Genomic DNA, 20,033 nt, shown 5'->3' on the forward strand with positions numbered 1-20,033 from the left:
CAGTTTCTGCATCGAAAGATAACAGACAGGCAGCCTAGGGAGAACTGAGGTTTCCGTTCTAATACAAAGGTGGAAAAAGATGGCGGGTATCCCTGCTCCAGTCTTGGGGGTGGGGAGGGTGACAGGAGTGCCCTCAATCTACTGCACTCAGGCTTCTGCTGACTCTGCAAGGCTCAACCACCCACATAAAGCAAGCCGCTTATCAATCCCACATCGCCGTGACGGAGTAAAGCTTATTCCAGTGTCTGGGTACCACGTGACACAGACAAGTTGACACAGAAAGTTAACTACCACAGCTGCGGCATCCTGCTTTGTTCTGAGAGCCAGCTCAACCATTTCCTGACACACCATGCCTCAGAACACACTCCTGAATGCGAGGTCAGCAGGAAAAGTGGCCCCACATCCCAAGCCCAGTACAGTCACCTCTCGGGTCTGTTCTGCATCCCTGGAAGCCCTATGCACTCTACAACCCATCTACCCTCAGTTTGGTTAGATCCTCTTTTCTCTGGCTGAGTCTGGGGGGTGAGGCATCTAGAGAGTGGATCAGCAGGGCCTGAGATACAGGTAAATGGAAGAGGAAGAGCTCCCAGGAGCAAGCTGCACCTTCAGAGTAAAGGACTACGCCAGGGCCTGAAGTGGGAGCCGGACTAGCTTAGGTTTGGTTGGCTATTAAGTAGCTTAAGATGATGAGAACCAAAGATCCAAACTCTGAATGAAGACTGAAAGGGGCTCTAGGCATGGTGCATGCTGATGGTCCTGGCTACTCAGGATACTGAAGAGAAAAGTCATGGTTTCATTTCTTCCACAACCACCACTTGGACTCTCACGTGAGGAAGCAACTGGTAAAACCCGATCTGAAAACAGGTCTGAATTGCTTTATTATGCAAGTTCTGTGGCTGAGTCTGTCAGGTCTCTGCATTCTCTTCCCCAGGGACAAGCAGCTCCCCCACCATAGTCAACTGTCATTGATGTAAACGGTGAGGGGAACGTCACAGGATGTCATCACTCACCGCCGCGGACCCACCTCTGACTACACTTGTGAGCTCACAATGCTAAAGTGGAGTGCAGAGGCTGTTTCAATCCCTGGACACTGGAAGTCAGCAGTCTCCTCCCAGCACGAGACTCTGTTGAGTGACCAGATCACCCTAGCATGGAGATTCGGGGCCCAGACTACTGCCTAACAAATGCTCCCACCCCTCCCTCATTCTGGGACAACAATGAGTTAGGTACCCGTGCTCTGGCTTCACAGTGCAAGGGGTTGTGGGAGTCACCCATGGTCCCCTCTTCCATGCACCTGCTCTCTGGCTCCCAAATTCACATTACCAGCTGACCAGAAAGCTTAGGACAATGGATCTCTTGTAACAAAAGATACCTGGTCCCCCTGCTGTTTCAGCAGACACTGTGACTTTTGACCACAGGGCTACAGCAACGATGACCCTCCCGCCTTCTCCCCTCTCCCAGGCATTCTCCAAGACCCCTGCTTCCTTTTCCATCCCAAGACTTCTCCTCTGGCCTTGGGCTCTCTGGTTGCATCAGGCTGTTCTTCTCGAGAGACTTTAAGGAGTAGGATCTGAATTGTAGTCCACGGTTGGAGAGCACTTGCCCTTCGTAAAAGGTGTAATCCGTTCCCTGTAAAAGGAGAGAAAGAAAAAATGGGCACAATCTCTTACAAGGAAATGAGTTCCCCATCCATGACCTCCAGATCTTTTACAACAACAGAACTCCCTTTCTAAGGGAGAGTTCTCTATTTTATACCCATTTTAAATGACTTATGGTAACAATATTGAATGTATTCTCAAAAAGTAGGGGCTGGGGAAATGGCTAAGCATCTGAGCGCACAGGATCCACCTGCCAGTTTTCAGCAGTCACACTGGGAGACTCACAACGTTTATAACCCCAACGCCAGAGAGATTTGAAGTCTCCAGCCTCGGCACTCATATGCACTCACCCACAGATAAACACATACACACATAAGTAACAATTAAAAATAAAAGACAAAAAATTCTCCAAAGGTAATATAAGAATGTGAGCAACCTGCTCTTTAAGATGAAAAAAAGCGTTGAAAATACTTCAGCGAAGAATTGAGGGGAAGAAAGTACAACATGGGGCGGGATGCAAATTCAAACTGTAGTGAAACACAATTAGAACAAAAATTTAAACACAAAGCTCTCACATAACAATGACGAGGTGGGGCTGGGATGTAGCTCGGGGGCAGAGTGCTTGCCTAGCTTACATAAGACACGGGTTCTATCCCCAGCACCACCAACAAAGTATGGAAACAAATCCAGGACGCGGAGCAAGTAAAGCCTCACACATCGCTGGTACAAATACAAACAGCTTGGTATCACCAAATGCTCTGAGTTTTTCTTAGGCCACTGTATGTCCATTTTACCAAATGACTTAAATATCCTACTCTGGGATAGTTACAAGAAAGAAGTGGAAACCTGGCTATCTGAAGAGCTCTACACAGCTCTACACGGCTCTTTACAGCGTCTTTACTGAAGACTGAGATGTGAACAAAGGCGGCCCATGCACTCACTGATACATTTCAGCATCAAAAGAACAAGCTACCTCTGCAACATGGGCGGCCTCAAGAACACCAGGAAAGATATGTCCATGCATGCTTGATTCCATTTGGGAATGGCGGACACGTTTGTCACCAGCACGGGCACAGTGCATTGATGCATTGATAGAAGCAGCATGAAGAAACTTTCTTGCTTGTGGTTTCGTGATTATATGCATCTGCTGAACTCCGAAGTTGGGAGCTGGAGAGATGGCTCAGTTAGCAAAGTGTCTGCTATGCATACAGAACAACTTGAGTTTGCTCTCAGGGCCCACATAAAAAGGTAGGCATGTAGAATGTGCTGTAATCTCAGCCCTGGAGAGGTGGAGACAGCAGATCTGGGCTTGCTGGCCAGTCAGCCTGGCCTATTGGGTGAGCTCCAGACCAATGGAGATCCCCATCACCCAAATAAGGCAGACAGTATTCCTGAGACATAACACCTCAGCTTGTCCGCTAGCTTCCACAGGCATAAATACATTTAAATGTTTTGGGCCTAGAGGACTTAGTCTTACGATTTCTGGGGTAAGACTTCATTTTACGAGATTTATTTATTTATTTATTTTGGTTTTTCGAGACAGGGTTATCTTACAAGATTTTTAGGGTTGCTGTATAATAAAAAGTTTACTTATCTAAGTTACTATGCTATTCTATTGTAGCTGACCTGCCTTCTGTGATCCTCTGAGGCCAGAAACTGCAGTTTCTGGCCCTTAGCATCCTAAAACAGCAGGCGATTAAGTAAAGGATTAATTAATTGCTAGAGCCTTTTCCCTAGTGTCCAGATGCCTCTTGCTTGTTGGGCAAAGGGGGAGTTTGGAGCAATAAACTTCTATTGAACCAGGAAAAGAGAATAACACTCGCAGAAAGAAAAACTTTTACATAAGCAAATATGAATAATCTCACATAATTCATATACAGATTCATGCTTATTTTTTTCATTTATACATACCCACTCATACTCAGCTGGGCCCAGCTTGCATGCATTCTCACAATTACATACTTACACACACATCCATGCTTACATATGACATACTTACATACTTACATATGAGCAAAAGACCAAGCACCGGTGCAGAAAGAACTCACTCATTCTGGATGAAAAATGAGCTCAAATTTTAATTACATATGCCACGCACACTTTGCGTGATGGCGGTATTTGAGGCATAAACTTCAAGGAAAGTCAGCCTCCTGCCTCCACATTGTCGCCTGGCACCCCAAACTCAGAGGTAGCCCAGATATGTCCTCGTATTTGTGTGCTAGGGGCCCACCAAGATATCATTTCTTTACAGCAAGAAAGAGAAAATTCGGACATTGCTCTCTGACCTTCACCAATGTTCCAACGTCCTAGTCAAACCCTTGCTTGGAATGTTAAGCCATTCTAACTAATTGCCTCCAGCATTGTGGGTAGGGCATTAAAGCTTACAGAAAGACAGACAGTATTGAGCATTCTAGATTGAGCATTCAGCAGCAGTCTGCATTCAGCATTCGGACTCACTAGCACTCGGACTAAAACTAGAACTTAGGTAGAGTTGCAGCCCCCCAGGCCCAGAGCACTTGGGCCTGGGGGGTGCAGCAGCAGTCGAGATTCAAGAGATTGAGCATTCGAGATTTGAGCATTCAACATTGAAGATTCAGCATTGAGGATTTGAGATTCAAGCCTCTATTTTCCTGGCTGGCGCACCCGCAGCTTCCCGGGACTCTGGCCGGGACCATGCAGCCTGAACGTACTCGGAGCCCAGGGGTGCTGCACCAGTCCAGAGGAGATGGCTGCTGTTTTTAGATCCAGTGTGTTTTAGATGGCCTCAGATGTACCTCGACTACTGAGCTGCCAGATTTTTCATTTCTCCTTTGCAATGATTGTAAAAGCCTCATGTCAATTTTTAAAGAAATACATTCAGACCTTACACCACTTGTGTCTAGTCTGTTTGTCAAAGCCGAATCCCGTGCACACCTGGCCAGAACCCATCGTCCCACGGAACAAGGGACCCCGTAAGAAACCCCAGTTCGTGGCATACATAGAGAAGGAAAAGGCTTCTACCCTTCTAATGCTAATGAATTAAACCCATATTTGTAAGAAAAATAGCTTTGTTTCTTTTAATAAGACTAAGCCTGCCTTGTCCCTACCATGGGACCTGTTCTGTCCCATGGTAAGGAGAAGCCTGCCTGCTCCTTCTACTCTCTACATCATCTTCTTTATTCCTCTTCCCCTCTGCATTCTGCACATTGCTCTCTTAGTATTTTATGTTACCTATAGTTTCTAAGTTATTCCACTCTGCATTCTCCTTCTAATCTAAAAAGTGTTCAGTCTAAAAACTTCTCAGCTCAGTTCCTTTCTCAGCTTAGTTCTCACCTCTGTTCTCTCACTTCAGTCCCCCAGTTCTGACTCTGACTCTTTGTCCTCAGCTCTTAAACATCTTTCAGAATACATGATCACATGTTAAAAAGTTCATCAAAAGTTCACACAGAAAATCAAATCATAAACTGAAATAGAAGTTTACAACAGAGAATGTTTACATGCATATCCATTAGGAGTAATTATCTAGCCAAACATCCATCACCTGTCTCAGCTCCACAGGTTCACTGAAGTTTTTGTATAGTGAGGTTTTGTATAGATAAACCCAGTCAATACTTTATCTTCTGTCCTAGCACCTATAATAAATTGTTAGTCCCTTTTTTATGACCTTTGGTTAATTGTGTTTTTTTTTAAGTTGTATTCATTATTATAAATAAGTACACTGTAGCTGTCTTCAGACACACCAGAGGAGGGCATCAGATCTCTTTACAGGTGGTTGTGGGCCACCATGTGGTTACTGGGATTTGAACGCAGGACCTTTGGAAGAGCAGTCGGTGCTCTTACCCATAGATCCATCTCTCCAGCCTGGTTAATTGTTTTACAACCTCTTGGAATGTGCTCTGAGTAGGAGAAAGTCTGGTTACCATCAAAGAGCAATTAACTGGTGACACTTGGGAGACTGGCAGAGTTCTCATTGCAGTTTTGACTATCAGAAAAGAACCTAATAGCAGTACCATTATAGAAGAGTTTAATAATCACTGATAAAATTTTAAGAATTCTTATAGGATCAGCATAAAGTCTTAAGTCATCTATTTATCTATATAACATCACTATAAGACAGTACAACTTCGTGGATCTGCAGAGATCTGCTCCAAAGGGGTGTGCTATTACTTAGTGATTATATATGTATAATAATAACAACAGGAAAAGCATGTTAATAGCAGCAATCTTTTCTAAAATTAGTCTCTACAGCCTTGCTTAATAAGGGCTCACCTGTTGCAGATTCTATAATAATCTGAAGCAGGCATTTCACGATGACCACCTGCTAGTTATTAGCTTGTCCTATTATGGCTCCTGACATCTGGGGCTGGCTGGCTTACAGTTTCAGAGTTTCAGTCCATTATCATCATGGCAGGAACCATGAGAGTGTGTAGGCAGGCATAGGGCTGGAGGAGCCAGAAGCTCTCGATCTTGATTCACAGGCAGCAAAAGGAGCATATAGCTTGAGCTTAGAGGGCCTCAAAGCCCGCCCCCACAGTGCCACACTTCCTCCAACAAGGACGCATCCATTCCAACAATGCCACACCTCCTAATAGTGCCACTCCCTATGGGCCGAGCAATTGAACACATGAGTCTATGGAGTCCTATTCAAGCCATTATGACTAGTATTCCTATCTCTCTGCTTCCTGATTGGGGACACAATGTGACCAGGTGCTTCACAGAAGAGCTATTTCCACTGCCATCTTCTCTACCTTGATGGACCATGCCCACCAACTCAGAGCCACAATAAACCCTTTCTCTTCAAGTTAGTTTGGTCAGGGATTTTCTTACAGCAATGAGGAAAGTAACCCGATAAAAACACATCAATTTAAAAACTCTGTATATTCTGTAAACATACTTCAAAAATATAAGAATTTAATATTACTTTGAACACTGAACATTTATGATGGTCCCAATGTGAGATTTTTTTTAGGTAAAGAATATGCATTTTAACTAAAATGCTGAAAGGACAGTACATGCAGAAGTGTATTAACGCCTAGCATTTCCTTTGAGATTTATCAAAAATAAAAGATAATTAAGAAGAGCAGAAGAGAAGGCTCAGGTTAAAAACACATACTGTTCTTGTAGAGGACTTGAATTTAGCCCCCAGCACCCACATCCACTGGCTCACAACCACTTGTAACTCCAGCTCCAGGAGATCTGCTGCCCTCTTCTGGCCTCTCTGGACATGGCACCCACATGTACATACCCACATACAAATACACAAACACACGTAATTTAAATCTTTTATAGGGATAGAGAGATGGCTCAGTGGTTAAGAACACTGACTGCTCTTCCAAAGGTCCTGAGTTCAAATCCTGGTAACCACATGGTGGCTCACAACCATCTGTAATGAGACCTGACACCATCTTCTGGAATGTCTGAAGACAGCTACAGTGTACTTACATATAATAAATAAATTAATTAATTAAAATAAATAAATAAATCTTTTATAAAGATATCTAATAGAGTGGCAGCTGGGAGATATCATTAAGCATTAAAACATTAGTAATGTGATAATTATGTATAATAATAATTTTGTATATAAAAGAGAATACAGATACATGAATGTCATGTTGTAGGTCAAAGGGCAACTTTCTGAAGTTGGTTGTCTAATTCCACCATGTGAGCTCTAGGGATTGAACTCAGGTCATCAGGATTGGCAACAAGTGCTTTTATCCCATGAGCCATCTGGCTAGCCCATAGTAACAAAGTCTAAATGACTCATGGCTGTAGAGCTGTGTGGTATAAAATCCTGTCACTTTTTCTACATGTTCAGTTTTTCTCATCATAAAACATTATGTAAGAAATAAAAATAAAAAGTGTAAATTTCTGCCAAGTAAACCCATAAGCTTGTCAATCAAGTGTTCCTTTCACGATGTTACTTAGTCGCTGGCCCATTTCATTAATGAACATGTAGGCTCATCATTGGACAAGTGTTCATGAGTTCCTCCTCTACGTATCAGCAAGACACTGGAGCAGGGGAACAGAGACACTCTATCTAGCTTCACTGTGGGCATGTGAGGAAGCCACAGTACCACGGGGAAGCATGTGCCACCCTGGGGTGTGCAAGAGGCTGAGAATAAAGAGACACTGTCCAGAAAATCAGGGAAGCTTTTGTAATTCAGCAGAGCTGTGGCTGCTGACACATAGGAGTTTCCCAGATAAACACTAGAACAACCATGTACAGTCAGTGTCCCTAGGACAAGGCCAGTAAGGGAGCTGCCAGGCTGGCACAGGTCCACATGGACAGAGAGGAGACCAGCTAGAGTTTCTGCTTTATTTTTGTCTTTGTGTCAGTGTCTTACTATGCAATCTTGGAGAGCCTGGAGCTTGATATGTAGACCAGGTTGGTCTCAAGTTTAGAGACCAACCCTCCCAGTGCTAGGATTGAAGGTGCACACCATCACACCCAAAATGAATTTTAAAATCCTAGTTAGGGCTGGGTGTGACAACACAGGCCTTTAATCCCAGCACCTGAGGCAGAGGTGAGTTTGAGGTCAGCCCTGGTCTACATAGTTCCAAACCAGTTAGAGCTAAATAGGAAGATTCTGTCTCAAAAACAGAAATGTTGCTGAGTATCCACCAGATAAGGTTCCCCAGTCATGAGTTCAAGCCAAGCCACTGACTACATTGGGTGTTCACCCTGAGAAAGTACACCCTTTCTCAGGGTGAACTTTTAAGCACAAAACCCATGTGCTTTCTGTATTGACATACCTTAGTTAGCAAGGACAGTTATCCAGAAGTGGAACTACAGAAACCAAAAAGCAAAATATGTACATGTGGAGGCTCTCCCAGAACTATTGGGACTTTGATGGTACATGTCTTTATTCTCAGTTTGCAGGTGGTACGGCCTACATGCTGGGGTCCAAGGTCTGAGTGATACTTCCCTCATGGGGTCAGCTATTCAAGGCCTGGGGACCTACTAAGGTCTGGGGATCTCTAACAAAATAAAATAAAATGTCCTAGTCAAAAGATCCAGAAAGGTAACAAGATGGAGGTCTGCTGTCCAGTGAACACACAGAGAGTACCTACTGTATACACAGTAAAATAAAAAGAGGGCTTTCCCGTATAGGACTCACATCAGAGGTTACCTGGTTAGAAGCCCGAGACCCAAGAAAAAAGCAGGTAAGATTTGGAACTGAGACTAAGAAAAAGTCAGTGGACTGACTTACTCCAGGAGGTTCCACCCCTCTGACATAGGCTCTCCCTCGCCTGAATTAGAGACAGACAGCATGCTGGGAAAGGACATGTCTCACCACCCATGGCCCCATTCTGCCTTGGCCCAGGAGATGAAATAATATACAAGATCAGAGTCAGAACCCCATATCCTGTTCCTGCATTCTCTGTTCTCCTGTGAGATGTAGCAAATCCCTTCAAATGCCTCTTCAAACCATGCTTACTCATATTAGAAGAAGGGAAGATGGCAGACCAAGCACTTCTACAGCACCTCTGCTATCTGTGGCTTTAAACATTTCACAGCCACAAGCTCAGGGCGTCGTAGCCACCACTCTGAAAAATGGCAGACATCAACATAAAAGGGTAGGAAGGATCCAGTGAGAATCTCTCTCCCACCTAGTCTCTATTCATCTTTATTGTTTATTCCAGCTTTTAAGTTAAAAATAAGGTGTGTGTATGTGTGTGTGTGTGTGTGTGTGTGTGTTGTGGTTGTAGTTGCTGTTGTTGAGGCCTGCCCTCCCCCCAGCATAGCTGTAGCCATTTTGTCCCACACCCTTCAGCTATTTCGTATTGTTGTTGCAACATGCCTGCCAGTCACTGACACAGAAAAATAACGACTCAGAGAAAGGTCATGCTGACCACATCACCTGTTATGTTCAGTATGTCCTATATGAGGTTTGTTAATCTTAAGAAATTCCACAAAGCTTCAGGTAGGACCCATTGAATCAAAGGTCAATATGGACTGTTATGTCTAAAATATTTTGAGACAGAGCTGACCCACTGCGCGTCACTTCCTGCGTCTGCATGTGAGCTCATCATGATCATTGTGGTTTTCCCCTTTATAACCCTGCCCTAAGAACAAACTAGTACCACAATTAGCTTCTTCTTCTTCTTCTTCTTCTTCTTCTTCTTCTTCTTCTTCTTCTTCTTCTTCTTCTTCTTCTTCTTCTTCTTCTTCTTCTTCTTCTTCTTCTTCTTCTTCTTCTGTTTGTTTTTTTGAGACAGGGTTTCTCCATATAGTCCTGGCTGTCCTGAAACTCACTCTGTAGACCAGGCTGGCGTCGAACTCAGAAATCCGCCTGCTTCTGCCTCCCAAATGCTGGGATTAAAGGCATGTGCCATCACCACCTGGCTCTAAGTGCTTGATTCTTTTTTGTGGTCCTGATCTGATCAGTATTAGGTTGTATGTTCAATAAATTATTCTGACTTAGCTGAGATCGGTGTTCATATGGTTTGTGTGGCCATTCCTGAACCCCCAATGAGTGTGTGTGTGTGTGTTTGTGTGTGTGTGTACCTGTAGATGGCTGTAACTGTATGTTGAAGCTAGAAGAGGATGTCAGATCCCTGGAGCTGGGGCTACAGAAGATTGTGAGCTACTCTACATGGGTGCTGGGAACTGAACCCTAGTCCTCCACAAGAGCAGCAAATGTTCCCAACTACTAAGCCATCTCTTCAATCTGCTTTTTTTTTTTTTTTAATTATATTGTTTTTAAGTTAACTATAAATGGCCAGGCAGTGGTGGCACACGCCTTTAATCCCAGCACTTGGGAGGCAGAGGCAGGCAGATTTCTGAGTTCGAGGCCAGCCTGGTCCAGTGAGTTCCAGGACAGCCAGGGCTATACGGAGAAACCCTGTCTCAAAAAACCAAAATCAAACCAAAACAAAAGTTAAGTATAAATGTGTGTTTGTATGAGAGTATGTGCATACATGAGTGTCCAGAAGAGGGTGCCAGATCCTGGAGTTCAGGGAGTTATGGGTAGTTAGTAGTAAGCCACCTGACACAGGTGCTGGGACCCCAACTTGGATCCACTGCAATCGCTCCTGCTCTTAGCTGCAGAGCCAGCCCTCAGCCCTCCAGCTGCTCACTGAAAGCTGTGGGTTTCCTGAGCTGGGTGCCTTGCTGCATTTCACAGGCTGTATCAACAGTCTTCATTGTAATTCTTTTCTAAAGAGTTTAACATTTCAAACTCAGTTATTCTCTTAGACTTAAGAGGTTACGAGGTATTTGTTTGTTTGCTTACTTGCTTGCTTGCTTGTTTTTAAATAGGGTCAATTTATGTAGCCCATGGCTGACCTGAAACTTGCTATATAATCCAGGCTGGCCTGGAATGTACCTGCCTCTTAGGGGATTAGAGACCTGTGTCACCACACCCAGACAGAAGAGGCCTTTCTTGAGAGCAGAAGTCAGTGAGGGCGAGGAGGTCAGTGGGATGGGTAATGCCAGCCATGTGTGAGTTCCCACACCTAAGGCCATCGTTTGTACACTAACTGAAAATTTAATTTTAAAAAAGTGTGCTTTCTAATTTCCAAGTTCCTAATTTGGGGGATCATTCTTTTGGCATTAACTTCTTGCTTTATTATATTATGTTTAGAAATGGACATACATTTTTCTATGATGACATTTTAGCTTAGACCCTTCTATTGAGAGTTTCCTAGACAATCAGTTTTTATAAATGTTTCATTTTTAAAAATTATTTATTTTACATATATGAGCACACTGTAGCTGTCTTCCGGCACGCCAGAAGAGGGCACCAGATATCATTATAGATGGTTATAAGCCACCATGTGGTTGCTGGGAATTGAACTCAGGACCCCTGAAAGAGCAGACAGTGCTCTTAACTGCTGAGTCATCTCTCCAGTCCTCTTATAAATGTTTCTCAAAGTGTCTGAAATGGCAGAGTAAAAATTATCTATCCGAAGCCTCCAAATAATGACTACATGCCCTCATCTGACATATTTTCAGACAGATCTACTGAGAGTCCCTGTGATTATGTGGGACTTTGTCACTTATTGGGGTATGGGAGAGATCATAGTTATTGTAATTTCTTCATGGATTTTGTTTATCAGGATGAAATATTCATCTTGTAGTGGAGTATAGTGGCACACTCAAGTAATCTCAGCCTATGGGAACTTAGAGCAGGACTGGGAATTCTAGGCCACCCTGGGCTATGCAGGCCACCCTGGGCTACATAGGCCACCCTGGGCTACCTAGGCTACATAGCAAGAACTCGTCAAACAAAACAAAAATATCAACCTTTGTTCTGTTTAATACTTTGTCTTCAGTCCCTCTTTGCTTGATGCTGGGACAATCTTCTTGTGCACCTCGTACAGCTTGAGGACAATCTTCTTGTGTACCGCATACAGCTTGGGGACAATCTTCTTGTGCACCGCGTACAGCTTGGGGACAATCTTCTTGTGCACCGCGTACAGCTTGGGGACAATCTTCTTGTGCACCGTGTACAGCTTGGGGACAATCTTCTTGTGCACCGCGTACAGCTTGGGGACAATCTTCTTGTGTACAGTGTACAGCTTGTCTTGGTATTATTCAAAAGTTGACTTCTGTACCAGCAGAGAGCTGAACAGTGTCTGTGGCTTTGTTATTTTTATCAAATATCATCAGTCTCCGTGTTTTGTAAAAATAACACCAAAGTCCAGACATTACTTAGCTCTCTGCTGGTACAGAAATCAACATTTGAATAATATAAAGACAAGCTTTCTGCGGTTGCACAAGATTATCCCAGCAGCCTGATGTTTGGGTTATTAGTTTGTCTTTTATTGTTGGTTACATGACTCTGGTATATTGTAGCCAAACATATTTTTATGTCCCTCCCACTCTTGAGCTCTTCATCCTAATTCACTCTTCATCTGACTAGAGAAGAATCCCCGGTAATATTTTTAGAAGGGATATGTTTGAGATACATCCTCATGCAGTTCTCATTTGTCTTGTGTGAAGACAAATGATATTTTGACTACAAAAACGATTTTACAATCCAATTATTTTTCTTGAGAATTGTATAAGTCATGTATTCTACCATGTATGTTTAGGAAGAGTAAACCTAAAATATGCCTGGCAGGTTTGATTCAGTTGAAGATTAGCTGTCTTGAGCCAGTGAGATGGCTCAGAGAGTAAAGACACTGTTAAGCTTAGGATCTAAGCTCCATCCTGGGACCCATGTGGTCAAAGAGGCCTGACTGCTGTTAATTGTAACTAACTACTGACTATTGTCATTGACAATATATGTGCCATGACACTTGTATACATGGATGTCCATGCATGCATGCATGCATGTGCTCACATAAATAAATTAAAAATTTAAAGGAAGAAAAAGTTAAAAGGGCAACAATAAAGGTAAATGCAAAGAAGAATATATATTGCCTTTTGCTGGGCAGTGGTGGTGTATGCCTTTAAGCCCAGCACTCAGGAGGCAAGGACAGGTAGATCTCTGGGAATTTGAGGACAGCCTGGTCTACAGAATGAGTTTCAGGACAGCCAAGGCTACACAGAAACCCTTGTCTCAAAAAACAAAAACAAACAAACAAACAAACAAATAAAAACCTGTCTTTTTAGATATACACTAGAGAGATTTTTATTTTACCTTTGAAACTCAGAAATTATACTATACTTCACCTGAACTGACTGGGTATATGTGGTGATTTGAATGAGAATGGCCCCCCCATAGGCTCATATATTTGAATATTTGATCCACAGTTGGTGGAACTATTTGGGAAGGATTAAGAGGTGTGGCCTAACTGGAGGAGGTGTCTCTTGGCCCTGGCTTTGAATTTTCAAAAGCCCACACCATCCTCGGTTGGTTCTCTGCCTCATGCTTCTCACGCTTGTGGATAACATGTGAGCTCTCAACTTCTGCTCCTGAGCCTTGCCTACCTACCTGCTGCCATGTTCCCCATCATACAGGTCATGGACTCTAAACCCTCGAACTGGGATTCCCCCAAACTAGATTCTTTTATAAGTTGCCCTGGTCCTGGCAGTAGAAAAGTAACTTAAAACAACACATTTGCTTTCCTGTAAATGCACTGAGATAAACGTAAAGGAATGAGTCTTAAGGCTAATGCGGTCCAGAGCTGAAGTTTGCTTTTTCTTGTACATTGGCCTTAGTCCTTCTCTAAAGCTTCCCTTCTAGCAAGTGGCTGACCTGCATGCCAGCTTAACTCAAATGGCATGGTGTTTTCTCCCCCACTGAAGCTCCTTCCTATGAGTCTATAATAAGCGTTTCTCTAAAAATAAAACAAAACTCTTAGAGCATAGACCCACGCTAACGAATGGAAGAATCCATGTGCAAAAAAAGTCCTCTGTTAAGAGGGCAAGCAGGTGGGAGACTGGCAACATAGCACATCCAAGAGTCTGTGCCCCAAATTGGTAGAAGGTAAAGCTAAGGAATCCCCAGTGGGGAAAAACTAAAGAGTGGGCGGCATCAAGTGTCACTGAAAATGGGATTGTAGTCAAAAATGCCAACAGGAACATAGATAGAAGGCCTGAATGTGTCAGTTTCCCTCTCCACTCCCAGCAGCCGGAGAGGTGCCTTGGAGCATGCACGAGCACATATTTTTTTTTTTAAGATTTATTTATTTACTATATGTAAGTACACTGTAGCTGTCTTCAGACACCCCAGAAGAGGGCATCAGATCTCATTACGGGTGGATGTGACCCACCATGTGAGATTTCAACTCAGGACCTTTGGAAGAGCGGTCAGTGCTCTTAACCGCTGAGCCATCTCTCCAGCCCCCATGCATATTTTTGTATTGTTACTTTTCTTGGTGCTGTAAGAAAGTGCCTGGCAAGAGCAACGCGAGGAAGGAAGGAATTATGGTGAACCAGGGTCTGTGGGTATAGTCAATCACGGGGAGAAGATGGTGGCAAACACAGCTCTTCCATGGCAGCAGGAGGGTGAGGCCCCTGGTCACACTGTGTCCCCACTCAGGACACAGAGACATGAATGCTGGTGCTCAGCTTGCTGAAGATTGGAGATCTATTCTTGGAAACCGGGGTTCTCTGCTCACAGTGACACCAGCTGAGTACTCTACCTCGATATCTAGATTATCTATCTATTCATTCGTTCCTCCATTCATCCAGTGACAAGGTCTTGAAGTACAATTAGGTGGTAATGAGCTCATTATGTAGCCCAAGACGACCTTGAACTCGTCATCCTCCTGCCTCAGCCTCCTTGCTGTTGGGATTGTAGGCATGTACAACCATGTACAGCCCGTGGATACCATATTGGTTTTGTTGTTCTTTTAATTTTTGGTTTTATTTTATACCTATGAGAGTTTTGCCTACATGTGTGTGTACTATGTGTGTGCCTGGTGCCCATGAAGTCCAGAAGAGAGCATTGGATCCCACAGGTGTGGAAACCAAAACTAGGTCCTCTGCAAGAGCAGCAAGTGCTTTGCTCGGCTGAGCTCTCTCTGCAGAGAGCACAGTGAGCACCGTGGGGTAACGTGAATTAAATGGAAACTGAATTGTTGACCCTTGTTGTAGCCTCTCCCCCTTATTCTATACCAAAGAGCTTGGGCAGCCAGGCTTGGATGCCCCCAAAAAAGCTTTCTTGGGCCTAGGCTAAGGGCAAAGATCCAGCAACAGTGGCCCTAGAGGACACCCCAACAAGAACACTAATACATGTTCTTCTGGGGCACCATCAATTATCAGAAAGTACACAGGGACCTCCTGAGGGATCTTTAGAGGGACAGACATGTCAAGGTAGGGTTAAGCCGACACTGTGGGAAATAACCCTCAGGGAACAGAGACCAACAAACAGAGAACAAAAGAGACAGGGCAAAAAGAGAGACTGTATCGAACAAGTGCATCGCCATGCTTGCCCAGGATGAGAAAGCACTGCCTCCATGAAATAAGTGCATACTGCTGCTAACAGAAATGCCCAGAAAGCAAAGACATGGAGGTTAATGGAGGAAGGCAAAAATGAGATTTGCAGTGAGTAAGAGACCGTTTCCACCCATCCAAAACCAGAGGAAGTCAGGACCAGAAGCCAGCTTCGAACGACCACGACCACATGATGGATGGAAGTGCAGATTTGGAATCTCTCACATCTCCTGGCCTCCCTCCTTTTGGGGCACAACTCTCCTGTCCCAGGAGCCCAGCTTCCAACACCATAGGCTCCCCAGGGAGAAACTTCTCAGAAGATCTGACACCCGCAGGGACCCTTTAAGTAGCATTCACAAGCACTAATTGAGCTTCATTCACATCATGTCCCTGTAGGGTACAAATTATTCTCCTTTTACATACTGGAAAACTGTGGATTAGAAGAAAAGCCGGGGAGTCCTGGTTAGAGATGTCCCCCGAGACAGGGTTTCTCTGTATAGCCCTGGCTGTCCTGGAACTCAGAAATCCGCCTGTCTCTGCCTCCCAAGTACTGGGACCAGGGGCATGTGTCATCACTGCCCAGTTGCCCAGTTTCAAAAAACTTTTTAAATTAATATTTTATTTTATCTGTATGGGTGTTTGGTTGTGAACCACCATGTGGAATCAAACCCAGGTCTTTTGGGAGAGTAGTTAGTGCTCTTATTACTAGTGTGTGTGTGTGTGTGTGTGTGTGTGTGTGTGTGTGTGTACATGAGTGTGTGCATACCACTGCCCGGCTGATAAAAACAACTCTTAAGTTGTGTTCTACCTCAAGAATCCTTATCCTGCTCTATTTATAGGATTTGTTTTGCTTTGTTTTGTTTCCTATAAAAATAATATACACCCCAGCACTTGGGAGACAGATGCAGAAGGACCAGGTGTGCAAAATCACCCTCAGCTACATATGGAGTTTGAGACTAACTCAGCTTCGTGAAGCCTTATCTCAAAACAACAAAAATAAGTAAAAAGCACACAAAAATTTTGATAAAAATCAAACAATTCAGGAGTTGGAGAGATGACTCAGAGGTTAAAAGCACTGACTGCTCTTCCAGAGGTCCTGAATTCAATTCCCAGCAACCATCCCAGCTCACAGCCATCTATAATGGGATCTGATGCCCTCTTCTGGTGTGTCTGAAGATAGCTACAGTGTACTCGTATAAGAAAAATAAATCTTTTTAAAAAGTCGAGGGGGGGCGGCGCTGGATAGATGGCTCAGTAGTTAAGAGCACTGACTGCTCTTCCAGAGGTCCTGGGTTCAATCCCCAGCAACCACATGGTGGCTCACAACCATCTGTAATGGAATCTGATGCTCTCTGCTAGGAAACAGCTACAGTGTACTCATATATATAAAGTAAGTAAAATCTTTAAAAAAAAAAAATCTTCAAGGGGATCATTTGAAAAAAAAATCAAACAATTCAGAAACAAACTAAGTATGTGGTAAGAGAACCCATAGCCTTTTTCTCTAGACATAACTATAGTCAGAAGTTTAACGCTCTAACCAGTGAGATGGCTCTGCAGGAGAAGGTACTTGCTGCATACAAGAAGTATGCACTCATACCTACATCCCTACATGCATCTACACACACACACACACACACACACACACACACAGCCCTCTGGGTATCCAGGCATGACCCTTCCTAAGCTCTAAGGGCCTGACGTGGGAGAAGAGTCCCTGACCTCCGAGAGGGAGGACTGGCTTCTAGTCCTTGCTGTGCCGCTCACCAGCTGTGTGACTTCGAGCAGCATATCTCCTTGCTTCCCTCCCTGCCCTTTACACATATTGGTGTTCAATATGTGTAAAATAAGGCCAGAAAGGGGAGAAGAGCTTTTATGCATTGAAAGTGTTAGTGTACCGTAATGACAGAATGGAAAGATGGTTCTCTGCTCTTACAGAGAACCTGGGTTCAGCTCCTGGCATCCACAAGGTGGCTCACAACCTACCTCAACTCCAGTTCCAGGCAATCTGAGGCCCTCTTCTGACTCCTGCAGGCACTAGGCACACACTCAGAACACATACATACATTCTTACACATAAAATAAATCTTTTTTTTTTAATTTTAAAAATTAGCTGGACAGTAGTGGCACACGACTTTAATCCCAGCATTCAGAATGCAGAGGCAGGTAGATATCTGAGTTCGAGGCTAGCCTGGACTACAGAGCAAGTTCTAGGGCATCTAGAGCTACACAGAGAAACTCTGGCTTGAAAAACCAAATACATAAATAAAAGAAAAAGTACGGGTGATATGTACACGTATATCTGCTCCCATATGAGATCCACCAGAAGGTGTTTAAAGGAGTCCTTGAAGGATAGGCAAACAATAGAGAGAGAGGAGGCATGAGGGTTAACATGTCTGAGAAGATGGACAGTGCAGGGAGGGTCAGCATAGCTGTGAAGACAAAAAGAAATCTGACCCAAGGGAGAATCCAGCCTCCGCTACAGACCCTAGGGAGGCCCAGGAACCACAGGCACCAGGATCTCAGGTAGCAGGCCCAAGACCAACACTGAAAATGGAGATGGAGATCTGTACCAGATTCATCCACACTGGCTCCTCACCTTCTTCTCCCTGAACTGGAGACAGCAGCTTAGCTTGTGGAAAGGTTTCAGGCAGGGGCTGAGCCAGCGAGTCAAGGCAGAGAGACATCAGAGGGCCAGAGAGTAGGGCACAGACCGAAGCTCAGAGGAAAGCAGCATGACTCTTCACACAGCCAATCAGAGGCTGAACCAAGGTCTAAACTGAGCATCTCCAGGGTCTCTGCAGAGTGGCTAGCATGGGAACCAAGCAAGCCTCTTCTCTGGGCCACCAAAGAGTCATTCTACCTCCCCTCAAAGCCCTCCAAGAGCTCCAGCTATACTCACTGCATGAGTTTGTCTCGGTTTAGGTCCTGAAGGTAGCGCTTGGGTCCATTCAAGTACAGAGAGCGGTATCGCTGCCTTCGGTCTATGGACTCCATCAGTGTGGTGTTGAGATAGCGGCCCACCCCAACTGGGTTCTGTGGCCAGGGAGAAAAAAGACATCAGGATGTTTAGTGAGCATGGTGCGAAGACTTGCCCTCAGGCTTTCTAGCTCTCTTTTGGGCCCCCGACACCCTCCCTCCCCCCAGCTGTTAGGAATCAAATTGTGTCACCCACTCCACTCAGAAAACTTACTAAAGTGCTAACTCAGTGCTTCCCACTGTGCCCTTATTAGAGAACTGTGATGGATATAATGGGGTGAGTTGAGGCCATGATAGAGCAGGAGAAACCCTGGTCTAGTGACTGGTGTGCTTGTAAGAAAAGTCACTCAGTGGGGGAAATGACATACGCAGAGGCAGAGATCAGAGTGGTACAGCGGTAAGCTGTCAAAGCTAAGGGTCTCTGGCCACCACCAAAAGCTGTAAAGAGGCAAGGAAGAATACTCTGCCACCAGCTTCTTAGGGAGCATGGACTCCAGTCTTCTGGCATCCAAAGCTATGAGAGTACAGCTCCGTTCACTAAGCCACCTGGTTTGTGGTCCTTGGTAGGATGCCCTGGTCACCCTACCCATGTGTCTGCCGTAAGAGAGGCTCAGGGACAAGACGTTGCTCTTCAAGATGACAGAGCAAAGTCACGACAGAGCACCGGCAGAGAGGCCATAAGATCAGAGACTGGGTTATGGTCCAGTAGGCTTGTCCAGGGGGCCTTCTTGCCCTGCCTCGGGACCTGGCTCTACCATGGTTCTTCCCTTCTGCATAGCTAGCTGTGAGAGCTAGTTTTAACTGTCAACTTGACCCAGTCTAGAATCATCTAGAAAGAGAGTCTCAACAAGAGATTTTCTGGGTCAGGTTGGCCTCTGGATGTGCCCATGGTAGGGTGGTCTCAATTTTATTCATTGATGTGGGACCTATCAGTACCATTCTGGGTTTGGGCCCTGGATTGCACAAGAGCAAAGAGAACAAGCTGGCTGCCCGTGCATGCGGTGAACTAGCTGTTGGAAGCTTCTGCCATCATGGCTTCCCTGAGATAGTGGACTGCGATCTGGAACCATGAGCTAAAATAAACTTTTTCTTCTACACTGCTTTGTGTCAGGACTTTTTTTTTTTTTTTTTGGTTTTTGGAGACAGGGTTTCTCTGTGTAGCCCTGGCTGTCCTGGACTCACTCTGTAGACCAGGCTGGCCTCGAACTCAGAAATCCACCTGCCTCTGCCTCCCAGGTGCTGGGATTAAAGGCGTGCGCCACCACTGCCCAGCACTTTTTTTTTTTTTTTTTAATCATAGTGACAGAGGTGAACCTCAGGCACTGGCCCTGCGACAGCAGCATGGCCATCTGGCTGCAGTCTAAGCATTTTACCTGAGATGTCTGAGAGCTCACATGTTGGAGTGCAGGCTGGGACAGGGTACAGGATAATAACGCAAAGGCAGGTAGATCACAAACAAAGTGTGTCTCCAAGACACTCCGATGGATATGACGTGTTTGGTTTAAATATGGTTTGGATATGAAAAGTCTCGGTCCCCAGCTGATGATTCAGTTTAGCTGTGGATTGAAACCTCTGAGAACCATAATCAAAATAAATTGCTCCTTCCTCTCAGCTGACTTTTCTCAAGGATTTTTTTCACAATGGCAAAA

At 44.6% G+C, this 20,033-nt stretch overlaps 1 protein-coding gene across 1 annotated transcript in view; it reads right to left on the reverse strand.

Annotated features, from left to right (window-relative positions):
* Nucleotides 1–857: 857 nt before the first annotated feature.
* The window catches only part of Lexm (lymphocyte expansion molecule), a 28,728-nt gene continuing 9,552 nt past the window's right edge, over nucleotides 858–20,033 (reverse strand). The window contains exons 9-10 of the mRNA XM_031376830.1: nucleotides 18,308–18,441; nucleotides 858–1,629 (exon numbers count right to left, since the gene is read on the reverse strand). Coding sequence (XP_031232690.1) covers nucleotides 1,557–1,629; nucleotides 18,308–18,441 — 207 coding nt within the window. The 3' untranslated portion in view covers nucleotides 858–1,556. The remainder of the gene's footprint in view (nucleotides 1,630–18,307; nucleotides 18,442–20,033) is intronic.

The sequence above is a fragment of the Mastomys coucha genome, unplaced genomic scaffold, assembly GCF_008632895.1.
Source record: "Mastomys coucha isolate ucsf_1 unplaced genomic scaffold, UCSF_Mcou_1 pScaffold18, whole genome shotgun sequence".
Taxonomy (NCBI): domain Eukaryota; kingdom Metazoa; phylum Chordata; class Mammalia; order Rodentia; family Muridae; genus Mastomys; species Mastomys coucha.